The sequence below is a fragment of the Panthera onca genome, chromosome B2, assembly GCF_046562875.1.
Source record: "Panthera onca isolate mPanOnc1 chromosome B2, mPanOnc1 haplotype 2, whole genome shotgun sequence".
Classification (NCBI taxonomy): Eukaryota; Metazoa; Chordata; class Mammalia; order Carnivora; family Felidae; genus Panthera; species Panthera onca.
In genome coordinates this window covers 16915847-16934843 of record NC_138343.1, presented here as the reverse complement: position 1 = coordinate 16934843, position 18997 = coordinate 16915847, and the positions used below count along the sequence as shown (strand labels likewise).

Here is an 18997-nt window from a genome sequence, read left to right as displayed (position 1 = left end):
GCCCAACCGACTGAGCCACCCAGGCGCCCCAGCAGTATTATTTTCAAGAGCTAAAACATGGAAGCATCCAAGTGTCCATCTATGAATGAAGAGATAAGTAAAACGTGGCATAGATGCACAGTGGAATATTATTAACCCATAAAAAAGGAAGGAAATTCTGACACATGGTACATCATGAACGAACCTCGAGGATATAAACCAGTCCCAGAGAATACCTACTATACGATCAAATCCATAGGGACAGAAGGCAAAACGGTGGCTGTCAGGGCTTGTGGGAAGGAGGGAATGGGGGATTACTGTTTCATGTGTACAGATTTTCACTTTGGGAAGAAAAAAGTCCTAGAGACGGATGTTGGTGATGGCTGCACAACATTGTAACTAGTTGATGCCACTGAGTTTAAAAATAATGAACATGGTAAATTTTTGTTAGGTGTATTTTACCAGAATAAAAACAATTCAAGGAAGCATCTGTCTTAGGGTAGTAGAAATCAATCTAGGGCTGGCCCTGGGTGCCTAGTCCTGGCCATGCTCGTACCACTCTGCTGTCCCAAACTCATCTAGATGCTTCTTTTACGTAATTAAAACTTTACTAGATACAAAACAAACAATAATTATTATTGTTTGGGAGGAAAACATTTCCTCCACCTTTCACGGTCCTTTTGGCTGGTCTAAGAATTACATGGACACATGACAAACAGGAGAATACCAAATTTAATTTTGTATGTATGGGGGCTCCACAAGAATATGGGGCCCATATGCAGTCAAACAATGGAAACTTAGATGTCATTTGAAACCAAGGGATAGGGGAGGGTGTTCTGGGTCTTCAAAGGGAAGGAAGACAACTCACAGGAAGATGAGAGAGAATAGAGATTTGTTAACTGAATGTTTGCTGGGCCATACACAAGGACGGCATAAACAGACTTTGCTAGGGTCCTCCCTGTCCCCCTCACCTAGTTCATATTACACTGCGCTTATCTATGGGGACAGCTCCCTTCCCAGAGCAGACCCTCCATTTAAATTCTTTTAGGCAGTTGGGTGAAGGTCAAAGTTTCTTCCTCAACCTTCTGCTTCTTAAAACTAATCAACATAAAATAGCCCTCATGCAGGGCACCTGGGTGGCTCAGTCAGTGAAGCGTCCGACTTCGGCTCAGGTCATGATCTCGCGGTCCGTGGGTTCAAGCCCCGTGTCGGGCTCTGTGCTGACAGCTCAGAGCCTGGAGCCTGTTTCAGATTCTGTGTCTCCCTCTCTCTCTGACCCTCCCCCATTCATGCTCTGTCTCTCTCTGTCAAAAATAAATAAACGTTAAAAAAAAAAAATTAAAAAAAAAATAGTCCTCATGCCCGGGTGCCTGGGTGACTCAGTCAGTTAAACATCCAACTCTTGATTTCGATTCAGATCATGATCTCATGGTTCGTGAGTGCAAGCCGCTCATTGGGCTCTGTGCTGACAGGATGGAGACTGCTTGGGGTTCTCTCTCCTCTCTCTCTCTCTTCCCCTCTCCCATTCTCAAAATAAATGAATAACAAAATTTTAAAAAATGAAAAGAAAACTGTCCTCATGCCTAAGAGACGTTGTGGGTTTCGTTCCCCTACGTTGTCATTATTACCAATATTGAGATTCTGTGCGATGTGGGTCCCACGGGCATGTGCATTAGAAGGATATCTACAGCACTTCTTTGTTACATGGCTGCTTCTCATGACAGACCAGAGAAGGTATAAAGGACAGAAAGTAAACCCCCAAGGAGCTAGGGCTGGAATTTGGGGTCAACAGGGAGAGCTGAATACACTCCAAACAGATTGTTTTAATTAGTTCACTTTGTTTACTTTATACACCAGAAATTAGGGCTTCCTAGTTTCCATGCACATTTATGTAAGATAGTCTGTGAATAAGGACATTCCCCTGGAGGCCTGGAAAGTTTCTCTTTATTTACTTCATTTTTGTTTCCTTCAGCATAAGGTTCCGTAAAGGAAAGTTCCTGAGGTAAGTTAATGAAGTCTGTAGTTTCACAGAGAAAGCGCGAAGAAAGTTAGAAGTGTATTGACTGTTAGCGGAAAAGTAATGAAAATACAAATACAACAGCAGGTAGAAGTACAGTTATTTAATGAAGGGCAGTCAGAGAAAGAGAGAGAGAGAGAGAGGAGGAGGAGGAGGAGGAGGGGGAAGGAAGGAAGGAAGGAAGGAAGGAAGGAAGGAAGGAAGGCAGATGGAGGCCAAAATGGAATTCATCAATGTCTTCTTAGTCAATGTCAGCTCCTTCCCAGCCCCCATGTAAGATCCCACGAAACCACATCTAATTGTTTATCTGTTGCACTCATTTCCTAATCTTGGAACAGGCTCCTTCATCCAGAAGGGTTTCTGTAATTGTCTACTTGCTGGGCTTTCTCGGACCCTTCAATCCACTTTCCTTACCACAAGCTACTAGCGATCCATTAATCTTTCCAAAAGAGAAATCTGTTCAGGGCACTCCCCTGCCTCCAGTGGACCCCACCAATGCTTTAGGAAAATACCCAAGCTCCTTTACCCAGCCTACCTGGCCTTGTCCTGCCCACCTGTCCACCTTCAGATCTAGAATCCATCCATATTAGACCCTTTTCTGTTTCTTAAATAAACCAAGCACTGCAGCTCTGGGCTTTCACTCATGCTGTTGTCTCTGCCTGGAACACCTGTGACCTTTTCGCTTCCTAGGACACACTTCTCCTCGCTCTGTGCCTGGCTGAACCATACTCACACTTCAAGTTTCAGCTTATAAGTCAATTTCTCTAGAAAAGATTTCCCAAAGATCCCATAACACCCATTCAGTTAGGTTCTTATGCCGTATGCTTCCTTTACCACGAACTTACCCTTATTGTTTATTTGATTGTCTTTCTCAAGCTGGAATGGGACAAGGATTATATCTATCATGTACATCTGTTTCCCAAGTGCTGGGAACATAGCAAGTTCTTTATATTTTTAAGCAAATGACTCTGGGGTGTTTCTACTAGCACCTATAGTTCCCTCTTTATATATATTATATATTATATGTATATATATATAACATATATATATATAACATATATATATATAACATATATATATAACATATATAACATATATATAACATATATATAATATATATAACATATATATAATATATATAACATATATATAATATATATAAAACATATATATAATATATATGTAACATATATATAATATATATATAACATATATATAACATATATGTATATAACATATGTATATTAACGTTTATTTTTGAGACAGAGAGAGAGCATGAGCAGGAGAGGGGCAGAGAAAGAAGGAGACACAGAATCCAAAGTAGGCTCTAGGCTCTGAGCTGTCAGCACAGAGCCCGATGCGGGCTCGAAATCACAGACTGTGAGATCATGACCTGAGCCGAAGTTGGATGCTCAACCGACTGAACCACTCAGGTACCCCAGCACCTATGGTTCTCTAACTGCTGTTCACTGCAGCTTCTGCAGACAGCTCTCAGCTGCGTGACCCACCAAGAACATCACAGCCTCTAAAACCAGGGAGGGGCGCCTGGGTGGCTCAGTCGGTTAAGTGGCCGACTTCGGCTCAGGTCATGATCTCGCAGTCCGTGAGTTCGAGCTCCACGTGGGGCTCTGTGCTGACAGCTTGGAGCCTGGAGCCTGCTTCTGATTCTGTGTCTCCCTCTCTTTCTTCCCCTCCCCCATTTGTGCTCTGTCTCTCTCTGCCTTTCAAAAATGAATAAATGTTAAAAAAATTAAAAAAAAAATAAAACCAGGGAGATGTACCCTTGGCCTTCCGGACTTTAGTTAATCGATTGCTCACTTTATTAATACTTTGAAGAGGCCAATAATTCTGACCCTCAGTTCAGAGAGCAATACTCTATGTCCTTCTAGAGCTGTCTGCTGAGTGAATCTATATATGAGTCAGGCTGGGCAGGCACAGACGGGCAGCCAAAAATTAATCTTTTATAGTTTTCTTATCCTAGATATTATAGCATCCGATGGTTCTCATAAAATTCATATTTTCTGTGTCTTATCAGTACACAAACAGTGGAAGTCTGTGGGTTAGGGACTAGTAGATAAAAAGGGGTTTTGTGGGCTTTACACATATACTTGCTTTTTTTAAATTTATTTTTTTTTTGAGGGAGAGGGAGCACAAGTGGGGGAGGGGCAGAGAGAGACGGGGGGAGAGAGAGAATCCTAAGCAGGTTCCACACTGCCAGTGCACAGCCTGATGTGGGGCTCGAACTCACAAACTATGAGATCATGACCTGAGCTGAAGCGGGATGCTTTACCAACTGAGCCATCTAGGCTCTTGTATGCATATACTTCGTAAAGCATGAACTCTCATGCTGTATCAGTAGAATAATAGAATTAAAGGGCCCTCTGGCCCCATATTTTCATGCTGACTTCCTACAAAAGCATGCAAGATGGTCACGTTGCACCTGAGACCAGAAGGCAAGCACAACCTGAATTCACATTTTGTCAACAAATTCAACAAATTAGCAGAAGACTTCCTACCATGAAAATGTCCTTGAGAACAACTGGGACCTGGTGATTCTTTAAGGTGGGGACAGGGCCTATTGCTGCCTTTGCAATGCAGCCCCGTGTCACCCTTCTGTTCACCTGCCTTCCCAGGCTCCCAAACACAAACAATGGAAGGTCAAAGATACCTGCCAGCTCCTGGCTTTTTAATAGTAACTTGTGAATTTCTACCACTGTCTTTTTAAGTTCATTTATTCATTCTGAGAGAGGGAGAGCGCGAGAGCAGAAGAGCAAAGAGAGAGGAAGAAAGAGAATCCCAAGCAGGCTCTGCATTGTCAGCGCAGCATCCGATGTGAGGTTTGAACTCAGAAACCATGAGATCATGACCTGAGCGGAAGTCAAGAGTCAGATGTTTAACCGACTGAGCCATCCAGACATCTCTTCTACCACTGTCATAAAAAAATCCATGTTAGGTAAAGAATGTAAGAAAGAGAAGAGAAGAGAATGAGGAGAGGAGAGGAGAGGAGAGGAAAGAGAAAAGAAAAGAAAAGAAAAGAAAAGAAAAGAAAAGAGAAAAGAAAAGATAAAAGAAAAGGAAAAGAAAAGGAAAAGAAAAGAAAAGAAAGGAAAAGAAAAGAAAAGGAAAAGAAAAAAAAGAATGGAAAGGAAAAGATAAAAGAAAAGGAAAAGAAAAGAAAAGGAAAGGAAAGGAAAAGAAAAGAAAGGAAAGGAAAGAAAAAGAGAAAAGAAAAGAAAGAAAAGGAAAAGAAAAGAAAAGAAAAGAAAAGAAAAGGAAAGGAAAGGAAAAGAAAAGAAAGGAAAGGAAAGGAAAAGAGAAAAGAAAAGAAAAAAAGAAAAGAAAAGAAAAAGAAAAGAAAAGAAAAGAAGAAAAGGAAGAGAAAAGAAAAGGAAATTTTAAATGGAGTAGAAAGAAACGGTGAAACTAGAGGGCTAAATTATTTACCTAGATGTTGAAAAATATCAGCAATAATGAGAGTTGTTTGGGGTGGCCACCTGTTCAAGACAGTTAAAACTGTTGCCCACCCTCACGATATTGCCCCCTTCTGGGCCGGTGCCTCATCCTCCCTTCAGGGACTGTTGGGCTCTTGTACCTTCTCCATTTTCTACCATTGAATCATTCTTTGCTACTCTGCTGCCCCATTGTCCTTCCTGCCCCTTAGAGGAGGGCATTGCCCCCCAGCATTTACTTTCCATCTCTCCCTCTCTCTCTCTCTCCCCACTCTCAGTCTCTCACTCTTTTTCCAGGAAGCTCATTCTACCAGGAGGGTTTACTCCCTGGATCTCCACTGTCCCACCTCTCCAGGGAAGGATGTCCAAATGGAAGTTCCTCTAGCCAAGTGGTTCTCAGCCTTGGCTGAAGATGAGAACTGCCATGGGGAGCTTTAACAATCCCAATGCTCAGGACGCACCCTAAACTAATTAAACCAGAATCTTTTGGAATAGGACACAGATAGGGGGTTTTAAATGGAGTCTTTCACTTACACCCTCAAGCCATTTTGTTTCCCTAACGTTTCTACATGTATTAGTGCGACCACCATCTTCCCTCGTCTACCAGCCAAAAACTCATGGAACCGTCCTTGACTTTTTCTTCTCGTTGGCCCATGGCATGCCAATGAAGCCACAAACCTATTCTGTTACTTCCACAATGTGTCTCGGGTGCCCTCATTCCCCCTTGTACAGGAGTATCACTCTTCAGCATCGTATTACTTCTAATTTTTGAAACAGGCATTTGGGTCGAGCAAGAGCCAAGGTTTGCACAGGAGGGACAAGTGTGGACGACCCTTCCCTCTCCCAGTCCTCCACTTTTACCTGTCTCCAGATTGCTCCCCAGCTGGCCTGGGCTCCAAATGTGGACAACTAGGGGCCTTGTGTTGGCATCTTTATATTTATTTCATATATTAATTTACATGGGGACAAAGGAGTACCTCTGGGAAAAATGGGACTGGGAGTCTGATCTCAAGATTCAAGGGTGTGAAACTCCGGTGCATCTAGACAATCCCAGACAAGCGTTGTATTTATACCCAGGAAAAAGTTAACAGTGGTTCCGGGCAGCGATTTACCATGATGCCTTAGTGGACGTAGATGCTGATCTTGGAACTCAGCTTAGTGCATCGCTCTGGCAGCTTTTAATGTATTCCGGCGCTGAGGTATGTGTATGTGTAAATGTGTGTGCATGGAAATGGATGCCCAGATTTAGAGGATTGTTGTCCCTGAGGGCCCAGGCACCTTTGATGGGGAAGCTCACCTGAGTGAGCCGAGTATAGAAGACAGAAATGATCTCTCTTGCCTCACAGGAGCTGCTATTGAGGACGACTTTACAGACACCTCCCCCGCTGCTGGGTCATAGCTGCGTATCTGTGTGATGCTCGTCCCTGGCAAGACCTCACGCGATAGCAGAGACACCTGCGGCACCTGCAGATTTCTGGTCTACCGAGAGCAAGGTGGCGACCCGCTGCAGATCAGCTGGGGCTGTCGTAGCGGCCGGTTGTGTTATCCTATGGACACAGGGGACCTGTGGGCAATAACAGTGTGGGTCTCAGCAGATGGGGGGTGGAGTGCAAACTGACTTGGATGCGGAGCCCGGTGGAGACGGGGGGCCCAGGAGGCTAGGTGTGCATGACCAGTCGGCAGGTGTGAACACTCATGGGCTTATTGGAACGCTCAGGGAGGAGGATCTTGGAGACCCGGGCCACCTGCCGCCAGGAAAATAGTGCCCGGAGCACCCAGACATGGGCAGACACGGGAGCTATGACGTAACCATGGATCAAGACTAGGACATTGGGATCAAACTCAATGATAAGAATATTCCGCCCACCTTTTGTTCGGGGGTTATTTTATTCTGTTTTGCTTCCCGTGCAAAGCTGCTTCCTCCTTTGTGTTCCCCGTGGCTCCTTGTATTTGCTGTATTTCCTCACCTCCCATCTTGTGCTCTGACGATGCGCGTCTCATCCCCACTTATGAAGCACAAACCCCCCGTAGACTGGGGCTGGGCCTTATATAACTTGGCTCTTCCCAGCAGGACCAGCCTCGTGTTAGGGGGAATATTTGTTCACTAAAAGAGCGGATCAGAGCCAGCCGTAGGAACAGGTCTGTTTTCCCGCTCCTCGCCATGACCTCAGAAAGAGCTGGGTGACGAGTTTAGGGATGAGAGACAAGGGAGCGGGAAGCAAGCTACCGTATTTCTAGGTGAGTAAGGCTTGCCAAAGGAAATGAAACGTTTGCAGTCATCGCTCCTTTGCAAAGCTTTCTTTTCCCACTTATGGGCCAGCCCTCCAATTCTGCAATCTGAAAAATGACAAAAATCAAGGGCCACGTGTGAGGCAGTCCCCACGGTCCCAGTGGCTATTTTTAGGTCGTCGTGACACGGTTTCGGCAGTGCGCTGCTTCCCCGGCTCAGCGTTACTGCCGTTTTTCTGACTCATGTTTGTTTCTCACGCTCACCCTGGCCCCAGCCCATACTCTTTACCTCATTCTTGCCACGCCGTTTCCCTATTTGACCATCCAAACCGGCCTGCCTAACAGCTGGCCCCCAGCCACTTCCCTAAAACGTCTCTGTGGATAGCCACACTTTGTGGAACTTGGTTGATGGCCATCTGTCGCTGCGAGGGCCCCACGGGCCCCAGGGCATTGCGTAAGGGCGGAGGCGGCCGACGGCCGAGTCTGAGCTCCCACCACCGGGAGCGGGCAGAGGTAGGGAAGCTGTAGTCAATGCAGCAGCGAAAGTATCCTCTTTGTCCCAGCAAAAGAGGAGCCTAATGGGGCCAAATGCCGCCTTGGTACTTCATCAGTGATGAGGAGGTCCAAATCGCAAACCTCTTCCGCTCCTCACCCGGGCCCACCCAGTCACGTTCCTACTGGTGACAGGTCTCTGTCACCTCCCTCCCTCCCCTCGTTCCATTGTATCACTGTAACATCCAGTCCGAGCACAGAGCTGGGAACAACGACATCACCGAAGTTTTTCGACCTTGGAAATGAGGTTAAGCTTCGGCTCATGCTCACCCCCCAGCTCACTTTGCAGAGTATGTTTTGCTCACGCGGGGAGCTGAGCAAATCTCCGGCCGTGTGGAGACGGCGGAAAGCGAACTGGATTTGGAAACGGGAGCCCGGAGTGTAAGTCCCAGCTTCAACTTTTCCCCAGCCACAGGACCTGGGGCATGTCATTTAATCTGTGAGGCTTCAGGCCTTCGGTGCTAGATGACCTCCCAGTCACTTCCATCACTCGCCCTCTCTGATTCCGTTTGCAGATTGACCGATATTGTCATCGGTTGGCTAACATCCATTCTTTCCAGCTACCACAAGTGCCACTAATTGGTCTCCCCGTCTTGTTCTTCTTTAATTTCCTCCAGAGTCATCTTTCCAATCAGTCATTTACTCCTCCGCCTAAAACTTTCCCACAGACAAGCCCTTACCTCCTACGGTCCAGATTCACTGATGTGAATTCATGAGCCGGCTTTTCCTGTCCTCCAATTCAGCCCTACCCTCAGCAACTCCAGCCCTTTGCAGATGCTGTTCCCTCTGTGTGAAGATCTTTCCCATGTCTGTCTTGACTTATTCCTTCTCATTCTTTGGGTCTCAGCTGGGACATCAATTCCCTGCCGAAGCCAGCTCTCAACATCCTTCCTGGGCACCCACAGCACCCTGTGCTTCCTCCTATTATAGTCCCCTCACCCTGTTGTCCTTGTGGGCAATTTCCTGTCTCTCAGACGCTGAAAGCAGCATGGTGCCTTGCACACCTCTGTGTCTTCAGTTGGTTAACACAGTGCCTGGCACTGATGAATAATCGAATGGACACATGATACTCTCGCACCAGACCCCCATCTCATTGCAACTCTTTTCTCCACCGACAAGCTAAGCTCTCTTGACTGCTGCTTCTCATCTTTGCGGCCGCCACAATTACTCCCCAAGATACCAGTGGCGTTAGGTGCTTTTCTACCCTCTTGGTCTCTGAAGATAAGAGGGCAAAAGTCAGGTGTGACGACGGGTGACCGCCTTCCAAGTCGTTAGGTGGAAGAAGTTAACAGACCAAAGATGCTACCGTATATATAAACTCCAAAAGTTACACTCAGCAAGGAGAACTCAATCCGATGAAAGTCCGCCCAAAAAGGCAAAAGTATGGAAATTCGTGTGGATAATCTGCCAGGGGCCACCCTGCTTCGGGTCCACACATAATAATACGAGAAAATATCTTGATATATACATACTCTTACCCAACCTCAGGATCCAGATATTCTATCTTTAGGGATTTAGTCCTATGGGTTAAGCCAGATATGCTAAGTACATGGCACGTATCTTCCCACCTGCCATTCTTACACTATGGACAGATATTGCTAAGGATGACAAAACTCTTTTGTAGGGTCTCAGAATCCTTCTCGACACTGTGCTCCAGAATCAACTGCCAGCAGGTGTCCAACCATCACCTGCTCCCTAAAAGTGTCCTTTGTTAAAGTGCAAGGACCCCAGGAGTGCCTGGGTGGCTCAGTCGGTTAAGCCTCTGACTTGATTTCAGCTCAGGTCGTGATCTGACAGCCATACAATTGAGCCCCGTGTCAGGATCTGGGATAGATGTGGAGCCTGCTTGGGATTCCTTCTCTCTTTCTCTACTCCTCCCCTGCTCATGCTCTCTGTCTCTAAAAAAAAAAAAAAAAAAAAAAAAAAGGAAAGGCCCCAGACTGGAGACCAGTGTAGCGTTCTAAGGTAGATTTATTGAGCAAGTACTTTCTTTCTTCAAAAGAAGAGAAGCAAGAAAGATGTGGGGCACTCAGAGAAGGAGAGGTGCAGCAGGGGAGGAGGGACATACATTCCAGAAGGACACAAAAGGCACGGGAGGAGCCATCATCTGAGTTCTGGGCACAAAGGTTATGGGCTCTGAAGCAAAGGACGGCAAAGCCAATGAAACAAGCAGCGTCCTATGGAATGTGCTCTCATTCTGGCTGCTACCTCCAGCAGAGCCCTATACTTAATTGAACCTCCATATATAAGGAGGGATTGGGGGATTACCCAGACTGTCAGACACGAACGGCTTAGATGAGTCTAGACTGGAGAAGGAACAGCAAGATTAGCTTCTGATCTGCAGGGATCATGCTTGGCATGCCCCTGTCTGTAAAGTAAGATAGCGGATGAGAAGGCGACAGCATGGGAACGGGGGGGCGGTTCTAGTCATTGGGTGGAAGGCCAAGCCTTTTCCCTTGATGACAGACCATTGGGCAGCGTTCCTGAGTATTGGTGGCAGCAGGTAGTTGAATAATGAAGTCTAGGCCAGCTCTCCCGTGCCTCCAGCGTGGCTGGTCTGCAAGGCGCTGGGAAATTGCCCCAACGCCCCGTAGGAGCTCTGGTGCCGGATGTTGATGCAAATAAGCCCCTAAAGATACAGGCAACAGAAACGGGCCAAAGGAGCATGCCCGAGCCATCAAATGCCTTTTTAATTGCAAACGGAACCAACGATCAATATTTTCTTGGGGGGAGTAACATGCATAGCTGTGCAATGATGACTTCTTCACGAGACAGAGAGAGGAGTGTGCAACTGCTCCCTGTGCCCTCACACCTGTGCACTCTGGCACAAGTGACGTTCCCGTGAGCGTCCACATCAGACAGTAAGAATCTATCCTGCCTAACGATGTAATGATGGTTAAATCCCTGTTAACCCAAGATGGAGGCACTCCTATAGAACAGAGTGCTGCTTCTGGGGTATCCAGAGTCTTGAAAGAAAAGTCTAAGGAGATTTCCTCTCTGCAATGCGTACCTGCTGATGTAAGCGAGGCTGGCCACAGCCAACAAGGTGAGTCCTTTCTTCTTCAGTGGGTAGCAGTGTGGCCTGAGGATGACTTCAACCAGCGAGAAGGGCAGTATGGATGTGTGCTGGAGGAGAAGAAGTGATAAATCGTCACGTCAGACAGCCCCGGCGGCCTGCCATGCCCCCAGTTCTCTCCTTCCTTTCCAATCTACCTTCTTATGCAACTACCAGCTGAAACTTCCCCAAACTTGGCTCGCATCATGCTCCTTAGATGCCCAAGAGCCTCCAATGGCTCCCTACTGCCTGCCATACTGGTCCAAACTCTGTTGTCTGGCCACCAAGGCTCTTTGTAATGTTCCAGCACCTTCTCTGCTCCTGCTTATTGCTCTCTGCTCTTCTCTTCCCACCCACTCACCCACCCACCCCCACACACACACACTTACACACCCACCCACACACACTCCTTCACTAGAACAAAGCTGTTTCCTCCATTCCCCTTTGCACTCGGCGTGCTAGTTCCCACCCTCACACTTCTGTTCATGCCCCGACTCTCCGTGTGGAATGCCTTCTCTCCCTGTATTCTAATCATTCATGTTCTTCACAGCCAAGACAATCTTCCACGATGCTGTCTCTGAATTTTCCTCTTGCTAATTTCTCTCACCCAATTCCACTGCATTTGTATCCCGCTCCATGTAGTCTGGCACTTACGATGTGTACTCGTAAGATCTGGGGGTGGGGTGGTGGAGAATACTGCTTACTGGGAACATCTAGTAGTGTGAGTATTTCATGTATATATATTTTCACACGTACAGCTATCACTCCCCTTTCATCCCCGGTCCCCGATTGCCTCGGCTCTTGGTAGCCTCTCGTGTCCTCAGGCTCCGCTTGTAAACCCCAACTCATTCCCATTCCTGATCCCCAAGGCAATAGTCGCTGGGGCTTAGAGATGTCACGGGGCCCATATCACCGTGCTCCCATGCCCGGCTGTGTGGCTGGGGCCCTGGGTGCCAGCTCTGGGTGGCCTTTGCTCTCAGTCATGTCTGCGTCGTGCTCAGAGGCATCTCCAGAAGACCACAGTTTCTTCTCACTCTACCTGAACTAGGGAGGGTACGGTCAGGAGATCCAGACCCGCAGATGACGAGAAATGTGGCAAGTTTTTATGCGGTAGGGGTGGAAGGAGAAGGAACAAATCTTAATAAGAGGGCATTGCTGGGCAGAGAGGGCCTCCTGGGGCCCTGACAAGGCTGCAGTTGGTTGGTACAAAGTAATTAGGCCTCTTCCAGGCCCCGGGTTCCCTCATGTTAGTAGCAAAGCTTAGAGGAACAGTGTTGCAGACAAGCTATAGCTTTTATATATACAATTTTTTTTTTTTTTTTTTAATATCAGAGAGAGAGAGAGGAGAGAGAGAGCACAAGTGGGGGAGAGGGGCAGAAGGAGACAGAGAATCTCCAGGAGGCTCCGCACTCAGCCCCATTCAGGGTTCCATCCCACAACCCATCATGACCTGAGCCGAAATCAAGAGTCGGATGCTCAACTGACTGAGCCCCTTCAACGCCCCTGCCCAGCGTCCCCATGCTACAGCTTTGATAGACTTTGCCCCAGGATGGTCCTGAACTTACTGACGGGTTGCATGTACAAGTGGAAAGACACGTAGGCCAATTGGCATACCCCACATCTTTCTCTGGTCTGATTTTCGGCTATAGTTTCTGCGTCTCTCCCTCTAATAAAGTGCATCGTGACTGCAGGCACGAACTTTCAGATCTGACCTTGGGCTCGTGACTTGAACCTGAACTTCAGCTTCCTAGGCTATACGATGGAGAATAGCCAGTCCACATGTCACAGGGAACACCACCCAGAGGATGAGGGGTAGAGCGTATAAAGGGCTTCGCCCTCCGCCCCTGAGCACTTCCAGTGAGTGTTAGCTGGGATTGCCACCATTATCACTGTGACCGCTGTCCTTCATCCCCTTGGTGGCCCAGTGTGGCTGAAGGGAGGTTCTGGGCTGCCCACAGCGCCAGGTGTTCAGATGCAGGCGTGCAAGCAGCTGGAAGAGGGTAGCACAGCGGTCCCTGTGGCCACCCTGTGGCTCCCTCCCCAGCCCACGGTGGTTGCCTATGCTCCCAGCCGTGGCCACCTCTGAGCCGTGGCTACGCCCCGTGACTGCCGTCAATGATCTTTTCACCCAGAGGCCACCTCGGGAGGCAAGAGACGGGGCTTGTCTGCCCAGCACGGCCACCTGCCTCTCCAACCGCCCTCCCTCTGTCGCAGTCAGGAAGATCCGGCTTCTATTAGGAAGCATTAACAGTCCCATTATACTGGCCATTGATCTGACAGATTTTATTAACCCTGTCTGTCGTCAGCAGCTTCCATTCTCTACATTAACCATCATTTGGAACAGAATTCCCGGGGAATAATGTAGTGCATTCGCATTAGGAGCAAATGAGTTCGTAGTGATTAATGCTCTTGCAACAAATAACTCAGGAATGCATGACTGGTCACCTCGTCTAGAAGCCTGCCCTTTGTAAGTGACATTCAATTGGATTTCCAAATGACTTCTCCCTGATGACTTCTGGGAAGTTTACCTCGGTGATGTCATTAGTGACGGGCCATATACTGTGGCTTAATACCAGCTAAAAGGTCTTTAAAAGAATCGCATTTTTTTGGCCGGAGCTGGGGGATAGGAGGAAGACGGCCGTCTGAGAGCTTTCTAAACATGGAGCTACCGTGAGGAGACAAGCGTGATACAATAAACCTCCTGCTGTTTCAAACGTCCTGGTATTTCACCTCGCGTTCATATACATTGTATAACCTTTATCAGGCTGCGCGTGATTTTTTTTTTTTCCTCTGAGGAAGAAAAAACAACTCAAGAAGAGAAAAATCAAATATGCTTTCTGCTTCCAAAAAATCTAATAATTAGGCTGGGATTGACACAAATTAGAACACTGCCAAAAATTACTGAAAACAGTGACTCATTCTGTATTTCAATTAACAGTTTCTCAGTTTCCCTTATAAACAGTGAAACTGACAAAAATTAATTATCTCAGAGGGGGTAAAATATTTCCTTCCAGAGTAAACAAAAACATCATGGGCTGAAACAATAGTACGTGCTCACAGAGAGGATGCAGTGAAATGATCTTCCCTTGTCAACTAGCCATCATTTTGGTACAGTTTTCCCTTGAATATCTCGTTCCAAATGCATTGGTTAAAAGGACAGTGCTGCTCTTTCCCCATCCTTCTCTACCAAATTATGCCTTTGTCTCCTGTCCTCAGTGGAACGCCCACTTTGGTCTGAATCTCTTGCAGACGTAATGCTAAGCCTGAGACAGGGATTTAAGAATTAGGATATTAAAGCATTTTATCTTTCAATTTTTATTTAAAAAAAATGTTAATGGTTACTTTTAAAAAATGTTTGGAATGTTTAATTTGAGAGAGAGAGACAGAGCGTGAGCGGGGGAGGGGCAGAGAGCGAGGGAGACACAGAATCCCAAGCAGGCTCCAGGCGGTCTGCACAGAGCCGGACGCAGGGCTCGAACCCACAGACGGTGAGATCATGACCTGAGCCGAAGTCGGACGCCCAACCGGCTGAGCCACCCAGATGCCCCAAATGTTTATATGAGAGAAAGAGAGAAAGACAGAGAGAATGTGAGCAGGGGAGGGGCAGAGAGGGAGAGAGAGAGAACCCCAAGCAGGCTCCACACTGTCAGTGCAGAGCCCTACACGGGGCTCCAACTCACAAAACCAGGAGGTCATGGCCTGAGACGTAATCAAGAGTCAGACCCTCGAGGGACTGAGCCACCCAGGCGCCCCTATTGGTAAAGCATTTTAGATACCTTGTTGCAAAATAGCCTTGGCCACAAGAACTTAAATTTACCAGCGCACAGAGCATTCTTACAAGGTTACACGAGTGGCAACGTGAAACATAAGGAGCATTTACTTTTACTCACTTCCCCCCCCCCAGGGAGCTACGGAGCGGTTATAAAGAGCTATCCTGTTGGGTTTTTAAAATTTTTTTTTTAATGTTTATTTATTTTTGACAGAGAGACAGAGACAGAGCATGAGTGGAGGGAGGGGAAGAGAGAGAGGGAGACACAGGTTCCAGGCTCTGAGCTGTCAGCATAGAGCCCAACGCGGGGCTCAAACTCACTGACTGCGAGATCATGACCTGAGCTGAAGTCAAACGCTCAACCGACTGAGCCACCTTGGCGCCCCAAGAGCTTCCCTGTTTTTGAGGCTATGGGTATAATCAGATGCATTTGCCTGATTCTGGAGAAAGAAGCAAGCCTTAATCCCCGAGATAACCCATGGAGCCCCCAGGTTTCCATCACAGTCATGCAGGCTCCAAGCCCTAAATCCATAAGCCTAGTATGGTCCCACTCTTATCTCTAAGATCCTCGAGGGGCAAGAGCACTTAATTTTCTCCAGTGAAAGGATTCAGGGAGCCTCCACATTTTGAAAAGCAGGTAACGCTTAAAAATACGGTCTCTGCCTTTTTCCTCTGTTTCATTTCCTTGTTGGACTGGCTCTCGTGTTGATTTGAGTTGATCAAGATAGACACGGCTGCTTCTAGCCTCTTGGACTGGTCATTGAGAGACTTTGTCCTTCAGAAGCTGTTTCTCACAATGAGCTTCCGTAATATCGCCCGCTTTGTGTTCTTATCAGTGTTCGCCTCCTTCCCTCTGTTCAGGCAACGCTGAAATCTTAGAATCAGTTCCTTACACTGACTCTAAACTGAGGTCCTTTCCCCCAAGTCTCTAAAACAATGTCTTTGGTTTGTTTATGGTGCTAATGGATTGATAATTTTAAATGAAGTTTTAGGGGTGCCGGGGTGGCTCAGTCAGTTAAGCGTCCAATTCTTTTTTTTTTTTAACTTTTTTTTTAAAAGTTTATTTAATTTTGAGAGACAGAGACAGAGCACAAGCAGGGGAGGGGCAGAGAGAGAGGGAGACACAGAATCCAAAGCAGGCCCCAGGCTCTGAGCTGTCAGCACAGAGCCCAACGTGGGGCTCGAACTCGGGAGCGTTGAGATCATGACCCGAGCCAAAGTCAGATGCCTAACTGACCGAGCCACCCAGGTGCCCCAAGTGTCCAACTCTCGATTTCGGCTCAGGTCATGATCTCACGTTTCGTGAGACAGATCCCCGTGTCAGGCTCTGTGCCTGCTTAAGATTTTGTCTCTCTCCCTCTCTCTCTGCTCCTCCCCCACACGCTCTATATCAAAATAAATAAATAAACTTAAAGAAAGATGAAGTTTTATTGCACCAGCAAGATCTCATTTCTGGGGACATTCAGGGTATTTTTTGCTTACTATGCATTAAATATAACACTTCTTCTGTATTAAAAAACACAAAAGCCTTTACAAAATCTCCTCAGGGGCAAACACATGGCCAAAACATCCATTAAAACTTAAATGTAAATACAGCAGACATGGAAAAGGAGGCAAAACAAACCTTAATAGAATGCTATTATACTCGGGCTTGTTATTACACTGCTGGGTCATGTTCCTTAAGCTCGCAAACTCCATGTGGTAAAAACACACAGTAATAATTGTTTTGTAAATCCTTGTAAGACCATCTCTGATTTCAATAACTACCATTCATTTGCCAGCGAAAAACTTTTGCCTCCTTCCTCACCACTGTAATTTCTGACTCTGACACCCACAGGTTGGGACAATGGTGAAGGTCTCCCTGGGAATATTTTGTATCCAAAAGCAGAGACCATCTGTATTCTTTCTGGCCCCTATGTTGTTACAGTTACAATTTTGCTTTAAATCCATCGGATACACGAAAATCCAGAAACGTAGACATAGGTTATATCTTTCCTTTCCTTTCCTTTCCTTTCCTTTCCTTTCCTTTCCTTTCCTTTCCTTTCCTCCTTCCTCTTTCTTTTCTTTTTCTTTCTTTCTTTCTTTCTTTCTTTCTTTCTTTCTTTCTTTCTTTCTCTTTCTTCCTTTCTTTCTTTCTTTCTTTCTCTTTCTTTCTTTCTTTCTTTCTTTCTTTCTTTCTTTTCCTTTTTATAAAGTGTTCCACCTACACTGCCTGTAGGTGTCTTTTCAGCCTCAAATACCAGAGAATAGAAGACACTGCCATTGGATTTGTAAAAAGTCCCTTTCCCACTTTCTAGAAAGTCAAGTGCACAAGGTAGGCACCACTATAATTAAAGAGCCAATGTTCAAATGCCTAGGGAGGGGGATTGGGAAGATAAACCACCCACAGAAAGAGCCACGGGTTTGCTTTTGATCTTCGTGGTCTTCCTGGGTGGGCTGACACAGCCCAGCATGGCAAAACTCCAGACACAGAAGTTAAACACCAGTAGTCTTATTTACCAAGGAAGAGTAGTGATGTTTGCAATTTACTCTGAAATATACCAAAAATAAGATGAGTTGATGGATGGGCAGATGCACAGATTTGGGGTAAAGCAAATCCAGTGAACTACAAATAGTAGAATCCAACTGGCAGGTATTACAGCGGATCACTGCAAAAATTCTTTCAACTGCACTTGGTTTGAAAATTTTCATAACAAAAGCTTGGGAGCAATGTGAATAGTCTTTACTGACCTGGAAAGAGAAGTAAATGCTCCACTGGGCTGAGCAAAAAAAAAAGCATGGTGTTATTTATGAACTCATACATGGCTTGAACAGAGAGTTAAGTGATACATTTGTAAATCTTCTGAAGAGGGTTTCTAAGTGATTTCTCACTTACTACACCGTTGTCCCTTGGGTTAACATGGAGTTTGGCCAACAGCTCAGAGCAGCAGATCTTCTGATAGGAAGCTACTTGGCTTTGACAGCATCCAGCCTGGTGAAGAGGTGCCTGTTTAGACTCTATCCAGTTAAGGGTAGGACGAAAAGAAAGATCTGGGATCTTAGGACTCTACAATCTAGGGATATATATTTGCCTTTTCCTGTTCTCTCTCTCAGTACCTCTCCAAAGCACCCAAATCCCTTCCTCTCGTTTAATTCTCTCTGGCAATAACAACACCCTAGACACCTGCTGTAATCACTGACCCACTTCTTCATGTTTTCTACCCAAACTTGATACACTTTTCCTTTCCAATTCATCCCATGGCTGTCTATATCCTTTTATCTTCCCCAGCATCACCCCCCCCTAGCTTTACCCTTTCTTGTACATACTCAACATTGCAATTAGACTAACCTTCCTAAAACAAGTTTCATGTTGCTACTTCTGCTCAAAAAGCCTTCTGCAGCTCCCTGCTGCCTGGGGTCCACTGTTTAAACTCCTGATCTCATCTCATCTCTGATTTTCCACAGCTTCTCAACAGGCTCCCCCCTCCTTTGACTCAAACCAATCTCCTCATCATTCTGTTTCCTTCCCTAGACTTCCTTTCTTTTCCCCCTCCATTTGCTGAGCTCTAGAATGCTTCTCTCCCGACCAGCCCCACACACCTTTGAGATGCCTTGCAACCCAAAGCACCCGCCTTACCATGAGGAGACATGAAGGAAAATCAGGACCTAGGAGGCACTGAAATGCAGATCTACCAACCAGAGCTTTGCTGGGCTGCTCTTACTGAGATTGAAACTCAGCAATAGGTTGCCAGACAACTGAAGTAAAAAGAGAGAGATGGAACGAACAGTCTCTTTTCTCGTTTGTCCGTGTTTAGGGGAAAGCAAATTGTTCCACTAACATTTTCCACTAGTAGGTGGGGTCCCCGACGCAGAACAGGTCAGAGATCTAGGTTCCATAAACTGATAAGATCTGAAAGCAAAATAATAAAACAGAATCTCTAGGCGGGGACTCTGCCCGTAAGGAGATA

The 18997-nt window shown here is 46.4% G+C and overlaps 1 protein-coding gene across 3 annotated transcripts in view; it reads right to left on the bottom strand.

The window, feature by feature from the left end:
* Positions 1-18997, bottom strand: part of ADTRP (androgen dependent TFPI regulating protein) — an 82026-nt gene that overhangs the window by 28083 nt on the left and 34946 nt on the right. For all 3 annotated transcript variants that reach the window (XM_078446640.2, XM_078446641.2, XM_060614796.3), the window contains exon 4: positions 11237-11352. In XM_078446640.2, the coding sequence (XP_078302766.1) occupies positions 11237-11352 (116 nt within the window). The remainder of the gene's footprint in view (positions 1-11236; positions 11353-18997) is intronic.